This window comes from Orcinus orca, chromosome 5 (genome assembly GCF_937001465.1).
Source record: "Orcinus orca chromosome 5, mOrcOrc1.1, whole genome shotgun sequence".
NCBI classification, from domain to species: domain Eukaryota; kingdom Metazoa; phylum Chordata; class Mammalia; order Artiodactyla; family Delphinidae; genus Orcinus; species Orcinus orca.
The window spans coordinates 26,739,602-26,759,049 of record NC_064563.1 but is presented as its reverse complement, the minus strand read 5'-3'; the positions used below and the strand labels follow the sequence as shown (position 1 = coordinate 26,759,049).

The 19,448-nt window shown below is 38.6% G+C and overlaps 1 protein-coding gene across 5 annotated transcripts in view; it reads right to left on the bottom strand.

Moving 5' to 3' along the window:
• The window catches only part of ATR (ATR serine/threonine kinase), a 104,266-nt gene extending 89,137 nt beyond the window's left edge, over positions 1–15,129 (bottom strand). For 2 of the 5 annotated variants that reach the window (XM_033402778.2, XM_049709824.1), the window contains exons 1-5: positions 14,916–15,106; positions 4,629–4,720; positions 3,345–3,494; positions 1,020–1,897; positions 25–203 (exon numbers count right to left, since the gene is read on the bottom strand). In XM_033402778.2, the coding sequence (XP_033258669.1) occupies positions 25–203; positions 1,020–1,897; positions 3,345–3,494; positions 4,629–4,720; positions 14,916–14,974 (1,358 nt within the window). In that variant the 5' untranslated portion in view covers positions 14,975–15,106. Of the gene's footprint in view, positions 1–24; positions 204–1,019; positions 1,898–3,344; positions 3,495–4,628; positions 4,721–14,915 lie in introns of all 5 variants that reach the window. The other 3 variants (XM_033402776.1, XM_033402777.2, XM_004278242.3) reach the window with 3 other exon arrangements.
• Positions 15,130–19,448: the final 4,319 nt, after the last annotated feature.

Below are 19,448 nucleotides of genomic sequence, written 5' to 3'. Positions count from 1 at the left end.
ATACAAACTGAATGAAGGTCATACTCCTCTGTCTGTTTTGGTGCTCTTTTGGAAGAGTTAAGAGATGAGCTGAGTCGACGCCTTTTGGGTGACAGTCCATCGCTATTACTGCTGAGGTTTTCCTGTTGAATTTGGCACTGAACCTCCTCAATGATTTCCATACTTTCCATTTTTAAGGCTGCATAAAGTGGGCCCAACAAATACTGAGAAAGCAAAAATAATTTAAAAAACTAATTCTTAGAAAATAAGTTTATATTATTCATAGCAAAAATGCATTAGGTAGTAAGATGTCAAATAAGGTAAATTATTTTCAGAGTCTCATCAGACAAACAAAAACCTAAGTTAATCTATATTATTTCAGTCTATACATCGACATATGTATAGTTGTATATCTAGAACTATGGTCTATAGTCTTAGAAGGCCTAAGACAAATCCTTCTCTCTATAACCTGCTTTTCCCTAAACCAAAATGACACAAAGAAAAATTCTACAAGGGAATTACTAACTTCTTTTATACTACAAATCTAGAAAGACTTACAGATAAAATAAACTAAAATATTTAATCAATTTATTGTATATCTATTTTATTGTAGTGTCTCCCACAGTCCAAATAGAAAAAAAAGGCATAATTTGGCATGACTAGTACTAATATACCCATAGGTTTTCTAGAAGTGACTGATTATAACCTGTCAAAGAAAAATCTATGTGAGTGCTCAAAGTTTTTGCAATGAAGTTGATAACTGGCTCCTTTTTAATTAATAATGCAACGAACATGTTTACACTTCACAAACTCTACTTTAAAACTCCATTGGCAGTTCATTACCAATGTAGTGCACAAATGTTTCTAAAATCAAATTAAAAATCCATAATAGGAAGCCAAAATAGATTATGAAAATCATCCCATTCTGAATGTACATTATTAAAGATATTTTATTTTCTCATTATTAATCTTGCATATATGCATACACTTAAATTAAGAACAAATTACATGCTTAACAAGTAACCTTACAAATGACTTACCTCTGCATCTACCTGAACTCCAAGCACATCCACAAGAGCTCTACAAATATTTCTCACGTGAACCTTCCTGACTTGTAAAGCAGATTCATACCCAGCTGGCACATATCTAAGGAAATACTGCAGTAAATGGCACAAAGCTGCTTTTAGCAAATCAGACTTAAGCTGCATAAGCACACCATCTTCAAACATGACACAGAGTTTTTCTAGCAGCATATTTAAATAGACAGGCTCAACATTTCTATAAGCTTCTGCTTCAAAGGGGAATAGTGTCTTTATCAGCTTTGACAATGGCTCTTCATAGAGTTTCAATTGGTCAGCATCCATTTCTACAAGGTGTTTTAATAATTCCAAAAATGAGCTGAAAAAAGTGCTGGCTGGTTGTGCCGGTAGTCCTCCAAGCTCAAAGAGTTCAGTTAAAAGGCTAATTGCTAAGGATTTAACTTTTGGACTACCATACTCTAGCAGAACACAAACTATCCGCCAAAGTAAGAGTTCTTGCCTTCTAAAAAACACAATTGCAATAATACGAATAAGAACCGTTAATAAAGTGACTTCGATAAACTCTAAATTTTGCATGTTCATGAACTGCAAAGGAGCTGGTTGTAAATACCCTACATGTTCATCTAATTGACTTAAAAATCGGCTAACTACCACTGGCCATTCCACAAAGTGTCCCGTTGCATCTCTTTCGTGGAGGTAAATCAAATCTTCAAAAAGATATAATAATTCCTTCGTCAGTACTCCAAAAATGGCAGGACTCTTGCTTTTAAAAAGAAATAATAATGAGCAGATGACTTCACAGATTTTTTTGTGTAACATGTGACAGGATGGAGTTGCTGCAATCCGTAGAAGTCTTGTTATGATCCAGTTACTGAATTCTTTGAAATAAACAAACAAAAAAGATATTAAATAAATAAATACATCAGAGTGCCAATCAATTTGCTAAATGCTTGATGATTTATTTTTAAAGTGTAAACTTCACTAACAAAATAGTCTAAAACATTCCCTACACAATGGAAATATATTATAATAATTTAGAATACCAATTTTGGTGTCAGACAAGTTCCTAGCTCTCCACTTATCAGTCGTGTGAACTTTTCATTTCTCTAAACTTCTGTAACTTCATCTATGAAAGGGGAATAATGACACCTACTTTATATGCTACCCTGATCAAGTAAGATAATATATTTGAAATTCTCAGCATAGTGCCTCAAGTTAAATAAAGGCTCAATAAATAGTAATTATCACTCCTTCAACAAATATTATTGAGTAGTGACTCTGTCTCAGATGCATAAGAACAAATCAGTCATAGTCCTGTCCTCCTGAATCCTATAATATAGTTTCTCGAACTTCTTAACTGCAACTAAGAGATATATTTTATATCACAACCCAGTATACATATGCATATTTTTAAAATTTAAATATGTGAAACAAAAGTTTCATGTACTTATTACATGTACATTGCATGTACTTATTACATGCAATGTACTATGATATTTTCTAGTCAATTATATTTCATCTTCAATACCCACTAAATGGGTTATAACCTGTTTTTTAAAAATCAGTATAGCAAAGAATATTAGACAAACAGGTATTTATAATATAGTTTAAAAACTACTATGATAGAAGAAATATAGAACACCCTGTACTAACAGCATAAAGAAAGAGCAACTAAGCCAGTCCTAGAGTAGGCAGTCAGTAATGGTCAGAAAAGACTTTTTAGAGGACATACTATCAAAGTTGAGTCTTAAATTCAAGCAAAAAATTTTTTAAATACTCTATGCATTGTACAGAAAAAGAAAAAGCTATGTGCTTTACACCTCTTTATGAGGAAGCCAATAAAGAGACAAAAGTAGCATTTTAGGCTTGAGGGCCATATGATCTCCATGTCCACTACTCAGTGTTGCCTTTGAAGTAGTTGCAGACAATAAGTAAACGAATGATCATGGCTGTGTTCCAATAAAACTTTGTTCACAGAAACAGGCGGCCAGCCTGTGGGCCATGGTTTGCTAACGCCTGATCTAGAACAAAGAGATTACCAAAATCAGAAAAAAGAAAACTTCTAAAGTTTTCAATGGCATATGAACATATTCAATTACTTCCACTCCATTCTGGGTACCTAGTTAATAATAAAAGAAAACAATAAGGATGCATGAAATAAAACTAACCATTACAATTTTGCTCCCTCAGTTTATACCAAATTTGACAAAAATATGTGTAACAATGTGCATATTGTTATATTTATAATGTTGTATTTCAGAAGAGCAGAAGAGGGTAGAATTCATAGAAGAAATTGAAAATGAATGCACAAACAGCAGGACTTACCAATACAACTGCCTTTGGCCTCATTTTGTCCATGGCTTCCATTCACATTTACAAACATAAGTGGGGAGGACTTCATGATATGCTGGATGAAATCAAGCAACATCACAGAGGTTGGCTGAGAGTCAGTCTTCTTTACAAGTTCTAGAGCAACTAAAACAATAAAAGATTCATTTTAAAGAGTCATGACAAATTAAATGGCAGTGCTTTTAAGAAACTAAACTTTGGTGACAAGAATTATGTCCAACACAGTGCTCATGATAAACCGATGGGGCTAAAAACACACTACAATCCTATCTTTCTAATTTTAAATGTTTAATAATCACATGTATTCACCTGTTATATATCCATTCACCAAACATGTGCTATAGGCCTACAATACGCCTGGCACTGTGTGAAAATCTGAGGATTAAAAAAACCCTCAAAATCAGGTGAGGGAGTCAGACAAATAAACTAGTCATTATATGTTAACTGCACTAATCTACAAAAGAGGAAACAAGTGTCTGGGAATATGCCTGAAGGAGTTGATTCCTAGATGATGAGGAGTTGGTCAAACAGACAGGGTAAGGACAAGTGGTCTAAACAGATGGAGTACCATATGAAAACACATCCTGCAAGTATTCAGTAGTCATTTGTTATTTTTCAGGAATGTATAATTTTACTGATTGAAAAAGAAAGGCTAAATGACTATTGTTAAGTCATGAAATCTGTGTCAAATTTGGAATTAAATTTATAAACCATGAGCCAAATGCCACTCTGTATTATCCCTTCCACGTAATTTTAACAGACATGACACATATGACACCATCTTGCCAAGTTGGTAATATTTGTCTTTTAGATTGCCACAAACAGGAAATAGTTGATTCGACAACTCACAGAATCTTATTACCTCCCATATACAAAGGTGCCAACCCTTATTTAAAGAGTTTTTTTTTAATGGCATTTGCTGTTTCTCAACCACTGACACAAGACCTAGCTAAAACAGAACTGGCCGAATATTTTTACCTATAATAATATCATATATCAAAGAAGAACTCATAGCAAGCAGCAGAAAATCTAGATAACAAAGAGGAAAACAGAATTACTTTAAAAGCCTAAATCACATTAAGCCTAAATCACATTATGTAACAAGTAATATTGTAAAGAACTTGCTTGAAAATAGTAACTAACATAAATGCTAACTATATATCTAAAATTATATGGAGAAAAATGCTAGTATAATGTGTATACATGGAAAAGAAAACAATTTAAGTTATAAAATTCATATCAGAAATAATTGTTTCTTACCAACATTTACATCTGTAAGTATTCGGTCAATGAACTGACAAAGAATTTGTCTTGGCTTCTGTACAACGGTATTATATTCCTCTGGACTGGAACTAAAATACAAATAAAATGTTATTAACCCTTAAAGGGACTCACAGTGTCATTTGTAAAAAATTCTCTAAAGTTGAACTTATCAATGTGCTTAGTTTTAATGTTGACACTGATAGTATTCTTCTGCAAAGTATCCAATCTGCAAAGTCTAGACCTGCCCTGCGCAATATGGTAGCCCTTATCACATGCTAGTGGGAACCTGATATGTAGTTAGTCCAAACTGGGATGTGCTACAAGTATAAAATACACATTGGATTTTGAATATTCATTACCAAAAATGTGTAATACCGCATTAATAATTTTATATTAATTACATGTTGAAATGATAATACCTGGATATACTGAGTTAAATAATATACATTGGGGTTTTTGTGAGGTTTTAAAGTTTTTCTTGTTCTTTTTTTACTGAAGTATAGTTGATTTACAATGTTGTGTTAGTTTCTCATGTACAGCAAAGTGATTCATATTCTTTTCCATTATGGTTTATTACAGGATATTGAATATAGTTCCCTGTGCTATACAACAGGACCTTGTTGTTTATCTATTCTATATATAATAGCTTGCACCTGCTATTCTCAAACTCCCAATCGAATCCTCCCCTCCCCCACCTTTGGCAACTGCAAGTCTGTTCTCTATGTCTGAGTCTGTTTCTGTTTCATAAATAAATTCATTTGTGTCATATTTTAGATTCCACATATAAGTAATAAAATATGGTAATAATATATATTGTTAAAATTAATTTCACTTACTTTCTTTTTGTAATGTAGCCACTAGAAATTTTCAATTACATACATGGCTTCCTTTATATTTCTATTGAACAGATCTAGATCTTTAGAAAATCAAGAGAAAACAGTTTCTTCAACAAAGAAATTCCACAGGAAAAAAGAGAGGAGGAGAAACCCATAATGAACTTAAGGGCCATATCAACCAATTATAATATATGACTCTACATTGGATTCTGAATCAAAAATAAAAATAGCAAACTATATATGACAATTGGGAATATCTGAACACAGACTAGATATCTGATGCTATTAAGAAATTATATTTTTAGGTGTGATAACGGTATGCGGTATGTCAAAAAAGTCTTTATCCTTTAGAGATAAATACTGGTATTTATTGATAAAATGATGCCTGGAATTTGCTGCAAAGTACTCTGAGGAGAGGAAGCGAGCCATGAATTGATCATTATTAGGTGAAATGGGAAATCAGTTATACCATTTTCTCTTTTTTTTTTTCTTTTTTGCGGTACGCGGGCCTCTCACTGCTGTGGCCTCTCCCGTTGCGGAGCACAGACTCCGGACACGCAGGCTCAGCGGCCATGGCTCACGGGCCCAGCCACTCCACGGCACGTGGGATCTTCCCAGACTGGGGCACGAACCCGTGTCCCCTGAATCGGCAGGCGGACTCTCAACCACTGCGCCACAAGGGAAGCCCCATTTTCTCTTTTATTGTAAGTTTGAAACTTTCCACAATAAAAATTCAATAAATGTTAGGGAAAAATACACATATTGAGTCTTAAGAACAATCATGAAAAAATAATATTAAAAGGCGATAGGGCCTCCCTGGTGGTGCAGTGGTTGAGAGTCCGCCTGCCGATGCAGGGGACGCGGGTTTGTGCCCCGGTCCTGGAGGATCCCACATGCCGCGGAGCAGCTGGGCCCGTGAGCCATGGCCGCTGAGCCTGCGCGTCCGGAGCCTGTACTCCGCAACGGGAGAGGCCACAGCAGTGAGAGGTCCGTGTACCGTAAAAAAAAAAAAAAAAAAATTATTAAAAGGAGATACAATAATTAAGCAGAGGAAGAGTATCCTAGAATCCTGAATGAACTCAACTTGAGTTCCATGATTTGTGTAAATAACCAAGGAATAGAACATAATAATAGAAAGCCTGTGTTCCACTACATAATGAGGAATCATACAGTTATTCGTGTAATCAACAAACATTTACTGAGTACCTATAATGCGCCACACAACACATCAGAAGCTACTGTTGGGAAGGTGAAAGACAGTTTAATGGAGGAGACTGATAAATCAATCTAGCCCTCTATCCAGGCTGGATTATGAGGCCATTCACCCAAACAGTTAACACAGGTGGAAGCACACATACAGGAAGAAAAAAAATTCAGTTTTAGAAATACTGAGTTTAAGGTCTCAAGGGAACAACTAAGTGGAATGTACAAAAGATTTTTGGAATTACAGTTCTAGACCTCAAGTCCTAGCCTAGAGATATAGATTAACTTATCGATATATAATAGTACATAACAAGCAAGGCTAAACGCATTGTATTATTTCATATTTCACAAGAAATAAGATAGGGATATTAGACCCTAATTTGCATATGTGGAGACTGGTGCTTACAGAGATTATATAATCTACCACTATTAGAGCTAGTAGTAGTGGAAGCCTTGGATATGAACGCAAATGTAATAAGTAATAAGAAAGCCAGAGAGAACCCAAAGTTAAGGTTAGTAGAGGCACGAGGAGAAAAGGAAAGGGCCAGAGAAACAGAAAGAAAAACAATGAGAGATGTGTTCTAGAATCCAAGGAGGTTAGAATTTTAAGGAGGGAGCTGTCCACACAATCAAATAAAACTAGTTTGTTAAAATGTCCTTTGGATATATTTTTTTATTATGGTAAAATACACTTAAAAATTTACCATTTTAACCATTTTTAAGTGTACAGTTCTGTGGCATTAAGTACATTCACATTATCCTACACCATCACCACCATCCCTCTCCAGAACTTTTTCATCTTCCCAAAGTGAAACTGTACTCATTAAACAATACCTCCCCATTCCCCCCGCCGACAATTCTGTCTCTATGAATTTGACTACTTACATCTACACGTTGAATCCTATATTTGTCCTCTTGTGACTGACTTATTTCACTTAGCATACATCTTCACAGTTCATCCATGTTGTAACGTGTCAGGATTTCCTTCCTCTTTAAGGCTAGATAATATTCTACTGTGTTTATACCACATTTTATTTATCTATCCATGTTTCCATAGACACTTGGATTGCTTCCACCTTTTGGCTACTGTAACTAATGCCTCTATGAACATGGGTGTATAAGTATCTGTTTCAGTCCCTTTCAATTATTTTGGGTGTATACCTAGAAGTGGAAATGCAAGATCATATGGTACTTCCATGTTTAGTTTTTTGAGATACTGCCATACTGCTTCCACGGTAGCTGCACCATTTTACATTGCTACCAACAACTTACAAAGTTCCAATTTTTCCTTATCCTCATCAACACTTGTTGGTTTTGTTGTTGTTGTTGTTTTAAAATAGCAGCCATCCTCATGGGTCTGCAATGGTATCTCATTGTACTTTTGATTCACAATCCCCTAATAATTAGGGACGTTGAACATTTTTTCATGTGCTTTTTGCCCATTTGTCTTTCTTCTTTGGAGAAAGTCTATTTAAGTCCTTTCCTCATTTTTGAGAGTCTCATAATCTACTGCCCCTTTCCTCATTTTTAAATCAGGTTGCTTTTTGTTGTTGATACTGGGCTGTAGTTCTTAATATTTTGGGGATATTAACTCCTTATCAGATATATGACTTGCAACATTTACTTTCATTCCATAGGTTGTCTTTTCACTCTGTTGATACTGTCCTTTGCTGCACAAAAGTTTTAAATTTTGATAATTTTTAATTTTAAATTTGATCTATTTTTTCATACGCTGTCATGCTTTTGGTGTCATAGCCAAGAAGTTACTGCCGAATCCAATGTCGGGAAGCTTTTCCCCTAAGAGTTCTCTTCTAAGAGTTTTATAGTTTTACATTTAGGTCTTTGATTCATTTTGAGTTAATTTTTTTATGTCCTTTGGATTTTAAAGTTTTAGTGTAGAGATAAAGGCAGAAGCCAGATTGCAAAGGGTGAAGAACAGATGAAATGTGAATATTGAGAATAGCATGCTCTCTCTAAAGCTTGTCTATGGAATGAAGAGAAGAATTGGGAGTCAGTGGTAACTAAAGGAATATATGAGGTCAAGAGGGTTTTGTTTTGTTTCCCTTAAGATGGAAAGACTTGAACAATTGATTCTTGAAATTTGGCTTTCCTTCCTGGGACCATGTATAAGTAAAGAGATAATCCTTGGACAGGATGATTATCATTAATCCTAATGACAATCATTAATATATATTAATACAGGAGGAAAGGATGAGTACAGACTTTAATAATACAATAAATTCAAAACACAAATAAAACCAGATGCCCTGCTTCAAGGAAGTCACTGGGGAGAGGGTAAGAAAGCACACAAATAATTTTAATCAGGTGTCATATACACCCAAAGCAGGAAATAACTAGCTCTGCAGAGAGGATTCATGGAAAGTTGTGTATAAATGATTAGCTCACTCCATCACTTCTACTGACAAAACAGCTGAGGATATAGTAGGTAATCTGGTTATTTACACAAAATAAAATTATGTATTTCATATAAATAACAACTTATAACATCCACATAGTACTATAAATGTACATGTTTTCCCACTTAAACAATGCTAAAAGAAAAAATGAGGTTAATTATTTTCTTGATTATTCAATCACAAAGTCCAATCCTAATTGATTACGTACAGGATCCAAGGCATCTACAGCTAATAACTGCCATGATGGAAATGGTCCTGGTACATAGTAAACACTCCAAAAAATTTTGCTGAATGAATGAACGGTTCATAAGAATCTTTCTGCATCTTGTGTCTCCTTCATCCTTAATGTATAAACTTTTTCGGACCTGTGGAATATCTATCTACCTGTTCTCTGCCACTAGACCATAGGCTCCTAGAGGTGGAGACTATGTTTTATTTCTCTATGAATTCCTGCAGCACCACTAGACCATAAGCTCCTGCAGGAGAGAAAATGTGTTTCACTTCCCTTTGCATCCCCTATACCACACCTAGAACTGTGTCTTGCTTGATAGAAAACAACTAAGTTACTGAAGTTAATAAATATTTGCAAGTAATATAAACTCTAGGTGTACAGAATCAAAGAACAAGTAGTTGTATTTATACATGAAAGAGAAAACATTTTGTGTTTCTTATCTTATTTAAACCAGCACTGACCAATAGAAATACAATGCAAGCCACATGTGTAGTTTTAAATTTTCTAGTAGTCAATGACATTAAGAATGTAAAAAGAAACAGGCAATTTTAATCCCAATAATATATCCGAAATATTATCTGAACATGTAATAATATAAAAATTATTAATGACATTGTTTACATTCCTTTTGGAGGGGGGTGGTAATTAAGTCTTTGAAACCCAGTATCTTACATTTAGAGCACAACTCAGTTTAGATTAGCCACATGTGAAACGCTCAGTGGCAACATTTGGCTGGTGTCCATAGTAGGTTATAGGACATCACAGATTTAAATATAACAAAAAAAATTTTAAGTCTGAAATTACAAGATAACATGAATTGTTTTAGACAAAGTCAGGAGATTTTGTCATAAACCAAGTGTAATTTGACAAGTGTCATTTAAAAATGTTAATGAGGAGGTTTGTGGTGGAGAGGAACCAGGATTGTGGCTGGTGGTCAGAGTTTCCTATAAAGTAACTCTGTAAAGAAGGTTATGCATTCATATTTCTTTTGCATAATTTTTAAAAATCAGTTTTTTAAACTTGAAGTGATTGTCATTTATTAGATGTATTATCAGAATAAAGAAATTCAAGGAAGAGTAAGGATTTCTTATTTTGCAACCTCTACCTTGGAACTGAGCTAAGAGGGTATACTTTTTCAAAAGTATAAAGTAACATTTGGGTGGTAATTTATCACATAAAGTTTGGATACATTTAACAAACACTTGAAAACCTCCCGTGGGGTAAGTATCAAACGCCAGGAAAACCAAGGTACCATATATCTGCCCTAAAAGAATTCGTAGTTTAAAGGACAAAAAAGTAAGCAGGCAGTTTTAACACAGCATGGTTAAGTGTTAATAGAGCCAAGATAGAACGTAAGAGGGACACTCAGCCCTGAGCAGGACCTATCAGTCAAGGCTCCCTGGAGGAGGTGACACAAAGCTGAGTCCCTAGGGGGCTAGGCAGGTAAAATAAGGGAAGGAAGGTGAGTATTCCAGCAGAGGAAACAACATGTGCAAAGGGTCAGGAACAAGAACATAAGCTGCTCTAGAAACTGTCAGAGGTTCTACATGGCCAAAGAACAGGGAGGTAGTATCTGGAAATGAAGCTGAAGAGGGAAGATAAGGTCAAAGCGCAAAGGACTAACGAGTTTGAATTTTGTACTGAAGGGTTCTAAGCAGGTGAGTGAAGGTTAAACATGTTTCTAAAACATGAATTCAATTATGTTATTTCTCTGTTTAAAATACCCCAATGGCTTCCCACTGAACTTAAAATAAAATCTAATTCCTCATTCTGCCCTATAAAGTGCTAAAGGATCTGGCCTCTGCCTACTCTTCCATCCTTAATACTACTCCCATCTTTGCTCCCTATGTTCCAGGCTTTTCCTCCTCTTTAAAAAGTAGCCTCATTCCCACCTAGAGATCTTTGTATTTTCTATTCCATCTCAGACACTTCTCCCAGTTTCACATGACTGGCTTCTTCTCACCATCCAAACCTCCTCTAGTGGCTAATGTTGCTGCTCCCCAGCCCCTCATCTCCCTCTCATTTCCCATTTAACATTTTAATGGCAACTATCACTGTTGGAAAAGATCTTGTGATTACAAAGTAATTTTAAACAGGAAGGTCAGAGAAGGTTCTTGGAAATGACAACTGAATGGAACTAGCCAGTGTTCAGAGAGAAGAAACGAGTGCAAAGGAATGACGGCAGGAATGATCTTGGTGTATTAAAAAAAAATAAAGCAAATGTCATTGGAGTAGAGTGAGCAAGGGAGGGATGAGGTAGGCAGGATGAGCAAGGCCATGAGGTCAGAGGTAGGCAGAGGCCAGATTATGGCAGACCTTAGAGGCCCTGGGAAGGAATTTGGATTTTATTCTAAGTATGTTGGAAAACCAAAGGAAGATTCTGAGCAGGGGAGTAATGTTATATAATCTACAATATGATTTATAGTTGTAAAAATCACTTTGGTTGCTAAGTGGGAAATCCACTGTAAGTGGGTAAAAGTGGAAATGGAAAGATCAGCTGAGAGGTTACTGTAATAGTCCAGATAAGAAATTTTGGTGATAGCAGTGGAGATGGTGAAAAGTGTTTTTTTTTTTTTTTGCGGTACGTGGGCCTCTCACTGTTGTGGCCTCTCCCGTTGCGGAGCACAGGGTCCGGACGTGCAGGCTCAGCGGCCATGGCTCACAGGCCCAGCCGCTCCGCGGCATGTGGGATCTTCCCGGACCGGGTCACGAACCCGTGTCCCCTGCATGGGCAGGCAGACTCTCAACCACTGCGCCACCAGGGAAGCCCAAAAAGTGTTTTTAAAGGTACAGTTGACAGGACTTGCTGATGGATTATTAAGGGGTAAGGGAAAAAAAAAAAAAAATCAAGGATAATTCTTAGGCTTTTGGTTCCTACATTTACAATAAGCTGGGGAAGGAACAGGTTTAAGGACAACAAATCAGCAGCAGGTCTGCTTTGGATATGTTAATTTTCATTTCTGAGTATAGATGTTGAGTAAGCAACCTAATATATATCTCTGGGCTAGAGTGATAAATTTGGGAGTTATCAGCATATAGATGGTATTTTAAGTTATGGGACTAGACAAAGTTACTGAGGAAGAGAGTGAAGATTGAAAGAGGACTAATGATATAGCCCGAAAGCACATACAGAGTCAAGAATGATTCCTAGATTTCCAGTCTGGAAAAAAAAGTGAACACGGTATCATTTACTGAGATATCCCTACCTCAGTGAATAAGAGGAATTTTAAAAAAAACCAAAAAGAAAAACCGCTTGCGGGCTTCCCTGGTGGCGCAGTTGTTGAGAGTCCGCCTGCCGATGCAGGGGACGTGGGTTCGTGCCCCGGTCCGGGAGGATCCCACATGCCGCGGAGCGGCTGGGCCCGCGAGCCGTGGCCGCTGAGCCTGCGCGTCTGGAGCCTGTGCTCCGCAACGGGAGAGACCACAACAGTAAGAGGCCCGCGTACCGTAAAAAAAAAAAAAAAAAAAACCGCTTGGGATATGCAGAGAATTTAAATTGGATATATTGAGTCTTAACTGCATATAGGACACCCAGGGAACAAATGGGTTATACTAACATAGTCTGCCAGTATACAGTTGCATATATGGTTCTATATGAAAGAAACATGGCTTGGAGACACAGATTTGGAGTCATCAAATAGCAGGTGGTAGTTGAAGGCAGGAAGAGTGGATGAGATCACCCAGAGAGACTAGGCAGAGAAAAGAGTGCTAACAGAATAAAACACTGAAGCAAAATTTATCCCTGAGAGACAGAGGAAGAAGAGCCCACACATTAAAACAGTAACATCTTACTTTTTTCAGAAATCTAATTGCCATGGTCAATGAAGAAAAAAAAAAACAACTGAGGAGACAAGGTCTTGATGGCTTGAATCTGAAACCCAGCTCTAATACTAACTGCTATCTCTCTGACTTTGGTACTTCAATTTCTGTGACTCTGATTCTTAATAAACAGTGATAATATTTGCTCCATTCTATATCATGGAGATACTGTGAGACTGAATAAGCTTGAATGAAGCAGTTGCAATGAAAAAGTCATGACAAGTAAAAACTATTATCAGACAATTCACTACGGGTCAGTTTTTCTATTCCATCTCTTAGAATGGCTACAAATGAGTGAAAGGTAACTGTAAGCTCTGTTGATGAAAGTGACTAAAAATAAATCCAAGATCCTATTATTTTTACTAACAAGTATCACAGAGAAAGAAAGAAAAGGGAAGAGAAGTACTAATCAGCAAATTCTATATTAAAGCAAGGTGGGAAAAGTACACTGAGCTTCACATCGAGCCTGAAAGATGAAATCTGTACATCAACTTCCTATATGAACACTTGCCTTCATCTTCTTTTAGAAAGGTAGATGTTACTTTACAAAATGTTAACACAAGTATGCTTGCAACATTCATACAAAGTGGAAAAAAATCATACACACAACAATATGATGATTCAGTTAAGACAAGTATGGTCCCTTCATTTATATCCTCTTATGTATGTAATCGAGGAAGACTAAATGTCAGTGTCTCTGTACGGTCAACAAGTGGAGATGGACACAGCTGCACTGCAAAAAGAAAGGGAATTAAATATCCCATGGGCTTAACGTCAGTTGTGGCTGTGTGCTAAGTTTCCAACCAGTTCAAGAAATCGGAAAGCAACTATTCCAATTGATAGTTCAACTGCAGCAGTGGTACAAGCTCACTTATTTTCTGTTCACAGTGGGTTACAAATATTTTTTTTTAAAAAAGCAAACGAACAAAAACCCTGCCTTCTCGTCTTTAGGTCAGGTTTAGGAAAGGCTGTGTGTGTCCTGAATGGGGGCAGCAGCCATCAACATCTACCTACTCTCTTCGGGCAGAATACTGGTTTACACGATTTTACTCTTGGGTTTACAGAAAGGAAAAAAAAAAAGAGCTTTTGCAAATGGAACATTATCTTCAAATGTTGGCAATACTCTGTGCACATTTATATTCTGTGGACTTTGTGGCCAATCCCTGGGGTTTCTGACTAAAATAACGGATTGAGGACTGGATGATCGATATGAAAGGGGTCCCATCTCCAGAACGGCATATGGTTTCACTTAGAAACGAACTTTTCCTAGCAACTGGCCTTCCTTGACAGAAATCAGAACTAGTGATTTTTCTTCCGAGGGTAGTTTTGGGTCAAAACGTAAAGGTAAAAATCAATCCCTCCACCAGCGATCATAAAGCACAGAAACTGGGGAAAGTCCATGCGTCAAGTACTCCATGTAAGGAAAGAGGCTTTCAAGAAGCAAATGAATGTAGGAAAGTGACCAGAAAGCGTTCGGAAGGGACCTTTCCCTCCCGCTGCGGAGGCAATCCCCCTGGGGTTTGGGGGGCGGGGGAGAGGGACGAGCTCCCCGGCGCCGCTGAGGTAAAGTGGGGCCAGCCGACTACCCCTCCCCTCGGATCCGCAACCCGCAGGTTTGCGGCGACGCCCCGCGTCCTTTCAACGGCCTCTCTGAGGGAGAACCGCTCAAGTCAGCGGAGGAGCATCTCCACAAGGGCCGCGGCCTGGGTTAGGGGATCGGAGCCGGGACGTGCATGGCTGGGAAGGGAGAGCACGTGAGACGCCGGCCCGGCCCTACCTGCCCAGCTCCCGCAGGGCCGGGATCATAGACGCCAGCTCCAGGCCATGCTCGCCCATGATGAGGACGCGAGGCACTCTTCAACCACGCCGAGGCGAGCTCCTGGCGTCTCCTCAGCTCTCTCTGGTGAAAAAGCGCGGCGCCCGACGGGGGCTCGCAGGGCCCAAAACTCCTCCCGGAAGCCGCGGCCGATCCGCTCTCCAGGCCAGAGTTCTTTTCCGCGTAGGACTCGAGGGGGCGGGGCAAGGGGCGGGGCAAGGGGCGGGGCAAGGGCGGGGTGCGCTCCGGTCAAATTTCCAGCGTTGGGGGCGTTCTGAGCCGGGAAAGCTCGGCAGGTCAGATTCGCGAGAGTTTTGGTTTTTTGCGGTCCTGCTCTGTCACTCACTCCCAGCCTGAGCGGCTCATATAAGACAGACCCCTGGATCTGGGGAGGAAAGGGGCGTGGTGGGCACCAGCGCAGAACGCCTCGCATCACAAATGTGAAGACTGAGACAATTCAGCAACTAAAGGCCCAGGATTAGACCGCAGGTCTCTCCGCGGAGTCACACCTCCAGGTCCCTCATTTTCTACCACTCTCTTGGCATCCTTTCTGAGAGATACGGGGCAAAAGATGGGCTCCTCCTTGTCCTTTTTGTTTCAGCAGGGGTTTTTTTGTTTCTTTGTTTTTCCCAACTTGAAGTCTCCCTTAGGTTTCCTTGAGGATTCTCCCAATGTTTAATATTTAAAAAGAGGGTTGAATTATATTTATTTGTGTCTCATTTAGTCAGCAGCAGTACTATGTATTTTTATGTCACCATTACGGGCATCTATTACCTATGATTTAATTTTTAAAGTAAAATCAGTGGCTTTTGGCTGTAGACATTTCCTACCTCAACCCAGTTTGTTTATACGAAAAATGGTCATCATAAGAAGCTGTTAACATGTCAAAATGATGTATTTAATCAGGCAAGGCCATGCAGTGTGCTTACATTGGTTCCTTACACATGAGAATAATCGTTATACAGTATGCTAAAAAAAAATCAAAGTGATGGAGTGACAGCCAAATACGCTTCCGCCTCAGGGATTTTGCATTTGCTGTGCCCTTTGCCTTGACCTTAAACACCCCTCTTTCATCACCCCTCTTCAGATGTTTGCTGAAATGTCACCAGAGAGCACATAGACTAGCACACTTACACTCACACTCTTTTCCCCTCCATCCTGCTTTATTTTCTTCACAACACGTAGAACCAAATTATATACTATTTTATTGACTGTCTCCTCCAATTAGAATATAAGCTAGAATCCTGAGAGCAGGATTTTGTCTGTTTTATTCACTGCTTAGATACTCGGGACCTAAAACAGTGCCTGGTACATAGTTGGTGTGTACTAAATATTTGTAAAATTGTGGAATGCTATAGTGGGAAGAACATGGGATTAGAAGTTGAAGCCCTGTGCAAGTTCTCATTTCACCTGCTAGCAACTATAGTTACTAAAGTTACTCAGTAAAGTTACTTAACCTCTCTGTACTTCAGTTTTTCATCTATAAAATGAGATTAGTAATATCTATCTTGTAAGATTACAGTAAAGATTAAATAAGAGGGGCTTCCCTGGTGGCGCAGTGGTTGAGAGTCCGCCTGGCGATGCAGGGGACACGGGTTCGTGCCCTGGTCCGGGAAGATCCCACACGCCGCGGAGCCGCTGGGCCCGTGAGCCATGGCCGCTGAGCCTGTGCGTCCGGAGCCTGTGCTCTGCAACGGGAGAGGCCACAACAGTGAGAGGCCCGCGTACCGCAAAAAAAAAAAGATTAAAAAAGAGGTGGTAGTGCCCTACAGTGGAATACCATTTCTTAGTTAAAATGAATGAAGTATGAATTCTGAAAACGATGTTGAGTGAAAAAGAAAGCAAATGGCACAGGGGTACATAACAATATTAAATCACATACCATTTTAAAACCACAAAATAAGACTTTTAGTGAGTGAATTTTGTATACATACATATATGATAAAAGTATAAAAACATGGTTGGGAAGGATATACATCAACTCCAGGAGAGTTGTACCTCTGCAGAGGGAGAGAAGGGAATGAAATGAGAAGGTTTCAACATATCTGTGAAGGCTTTCTTTTAATAGGATTGGATTAACCATGACAAATCTACAATTTGTTATATTTGGATGACGTGCTGATCTCTCCCAAATTCTTCCTTCTGTTCAGATCTCTCTCTGAGCTTTATATTTCATTATGTCTTCCTTTCTACTGAATTATTTTCCCTTGAATTTTTCCCAGGTATTTTATTTTATTTTATTTTCTGCCATGTGGCACGTGGGGTCTTAGTTCCCCGATCAGGGATCGAACTCGCACCCCCTGCATTGTAAGCGCAGAGTCTTAACCACTGGACCGCCAGGGAAGTCCCCCCAGGCATTTTATTTTTGTTTAAATTTTTATTATGGAAAGTTTCAAATATATACAAAAGTAGAGAGAGTAGAATAAGGACCCCCTCCTTATGCCCATCATCCAACTTCAACAACTATCAGCCTATGACCAGTCTTTGTTTCATCTATAACTACCCCTCCCATTTCCCCTGTCTCTAATTGGATTATTTTAAGGAAAATCTCAGACAACTCATCAATTTATCTGTAAACACTTTATTTTGTATCTCTTAAAGATAAGGACTAAATTCTACCTACTAAATATCAAACCCATCCACTTCCCTCCGAATCCCATTATCACCATTCTAGTTTCAGACCATCGCTGTCTTGTGCCCAGATTACTTACATGACATTCTAGCTTGCCTTTCTTCCTTTGGGCTTGTTTCCCCTTCAATGTATTCTCTACACTGAAGTATTACAACTTTTTTTTCTCTTCAACAGTATTATTGAAATTTTTAAAATATGCACCCTAATATGTGCATATTTACTAACCACATATATTTAGTAATATATTCTAATATGCATGGACATAATGCAGCTGTTGATTGCTTCCTGTCTTCCTCTCACCCCCTCCCGGTTTTATCATTTGGGAAGTTGAGTGTGTCGGGAGAGTGAATCAGGAAGCTGAGAGACTGAGGTGGGTGGGTTCCTATGTCCTTGGGACCTTGGTTTCCTAAGCCCAGCATCTCAGATCAAGTTGACAACAGGGCACCAACCAATGTCCTCGAAGTTTCAGCCGGCCTGTGTGTATAGAATTGTCCCCAAGGATGATTAAACTAGAGTGGAAGATGACCACCTGGTGGCACCACAACCCAAATGAGACGAAGATGGACTTCGTTCTCAGTCAGATGCCCAAACCCCTAGCTGCCTAGCTCTGCAAGTTCCATTGTAATGCATTGGATTTTTTTTTTTTTTTTTTTTTTTTTTTGGCTGCGTTGCGCCTTTGTTGCTGTGCGCGGGGCTTCCTCAAGTTGTGGCGAGCGAGGACTACTCTTCGTTGCGGTGCGCGGGCTTCTCATTGCGGTGGCTTCTCTTGTTACGGAGCACAGGCTTTAGGCGCAAGGGCTTCAGTAGTTGTGGCGCACGGGCTTACTTGCTCCGCGGCATGTAGGATCTTCCCAGACCAGGGCTGGTACCCGTGTTCCCTGCATTGGCAGGCAGATTCTTAACCACTGCGCCACCAGGGAAGTCCCTGGATTTTTTTTTTTTTTAACTCCATTTTGTCAGGATTTTACTGTGTAAAAATAGAAATCTTAAAGAAATGAGATTTAAAAATATAAACAATTTTCCATGTTCCTTTCTACAACTGAATGGACTTCAATATACACCTCCTCGGTACGCACACACACACAAATTTTCATTTTAAATAATGTTTAATAACTTTAATTTTTAATAATTTTTATTTATTTATTTATTTGGCTGCATCAGATCTTAGTTGCGGTACCTGGGATCTTCGTTGAGGCATGTGGGATCTTTTGTTGTGGCGCGGGCTTCTCTGTAGTTGTGGCATGCGGGTTTTTCTCTCTCTAGCTGTGGCTGTGGGAGCGTGGGTTCTGTAGTTTGTGGCACACGGGCTTTCTCATTGAGGCGCAAGAGCTCTGTAGTTGTGGCGTGCAGGCTTAGTTGCCCTGCGGCATGTGGGATCTTAGTTCCCCCACCAGGGATTGAACCTGCATCCCCTTCATTGGAAGGCGGATTCTTTATCACTAGACCACCAGGGAAGTCCCTCATTTTTAATAATTTTGAAAGTTATTTATTTTTTATTATTTAATAATTTCCATTTTTAATAGTTTTTAAAACTTTGCTCCTAGATGATGCCAGTGTTGTTTGGAATTGTTCTACATGGCAGACAGAGCACCGTTTCAAAACCCAGGTATGATTATGCAATTCCCCTGCTTCAGTAGCTTGACTGTGTATTGAATATTGTCAGATTAGTGGGTAAAAAGGGGCACATGTCTAATGGTTTTCATTGGCTAAAGCCTCAAATAACAGACCAACATAACCACAAGTCAACATTCTGAAACTTAATAAAGCAGAACAAATGATCCTGTACAGCCAAACTGCATTAATGAATTAATTTAATTCTATTAAACCCATTTAGTAGAAACACTGAAAAATCCCATTATCAA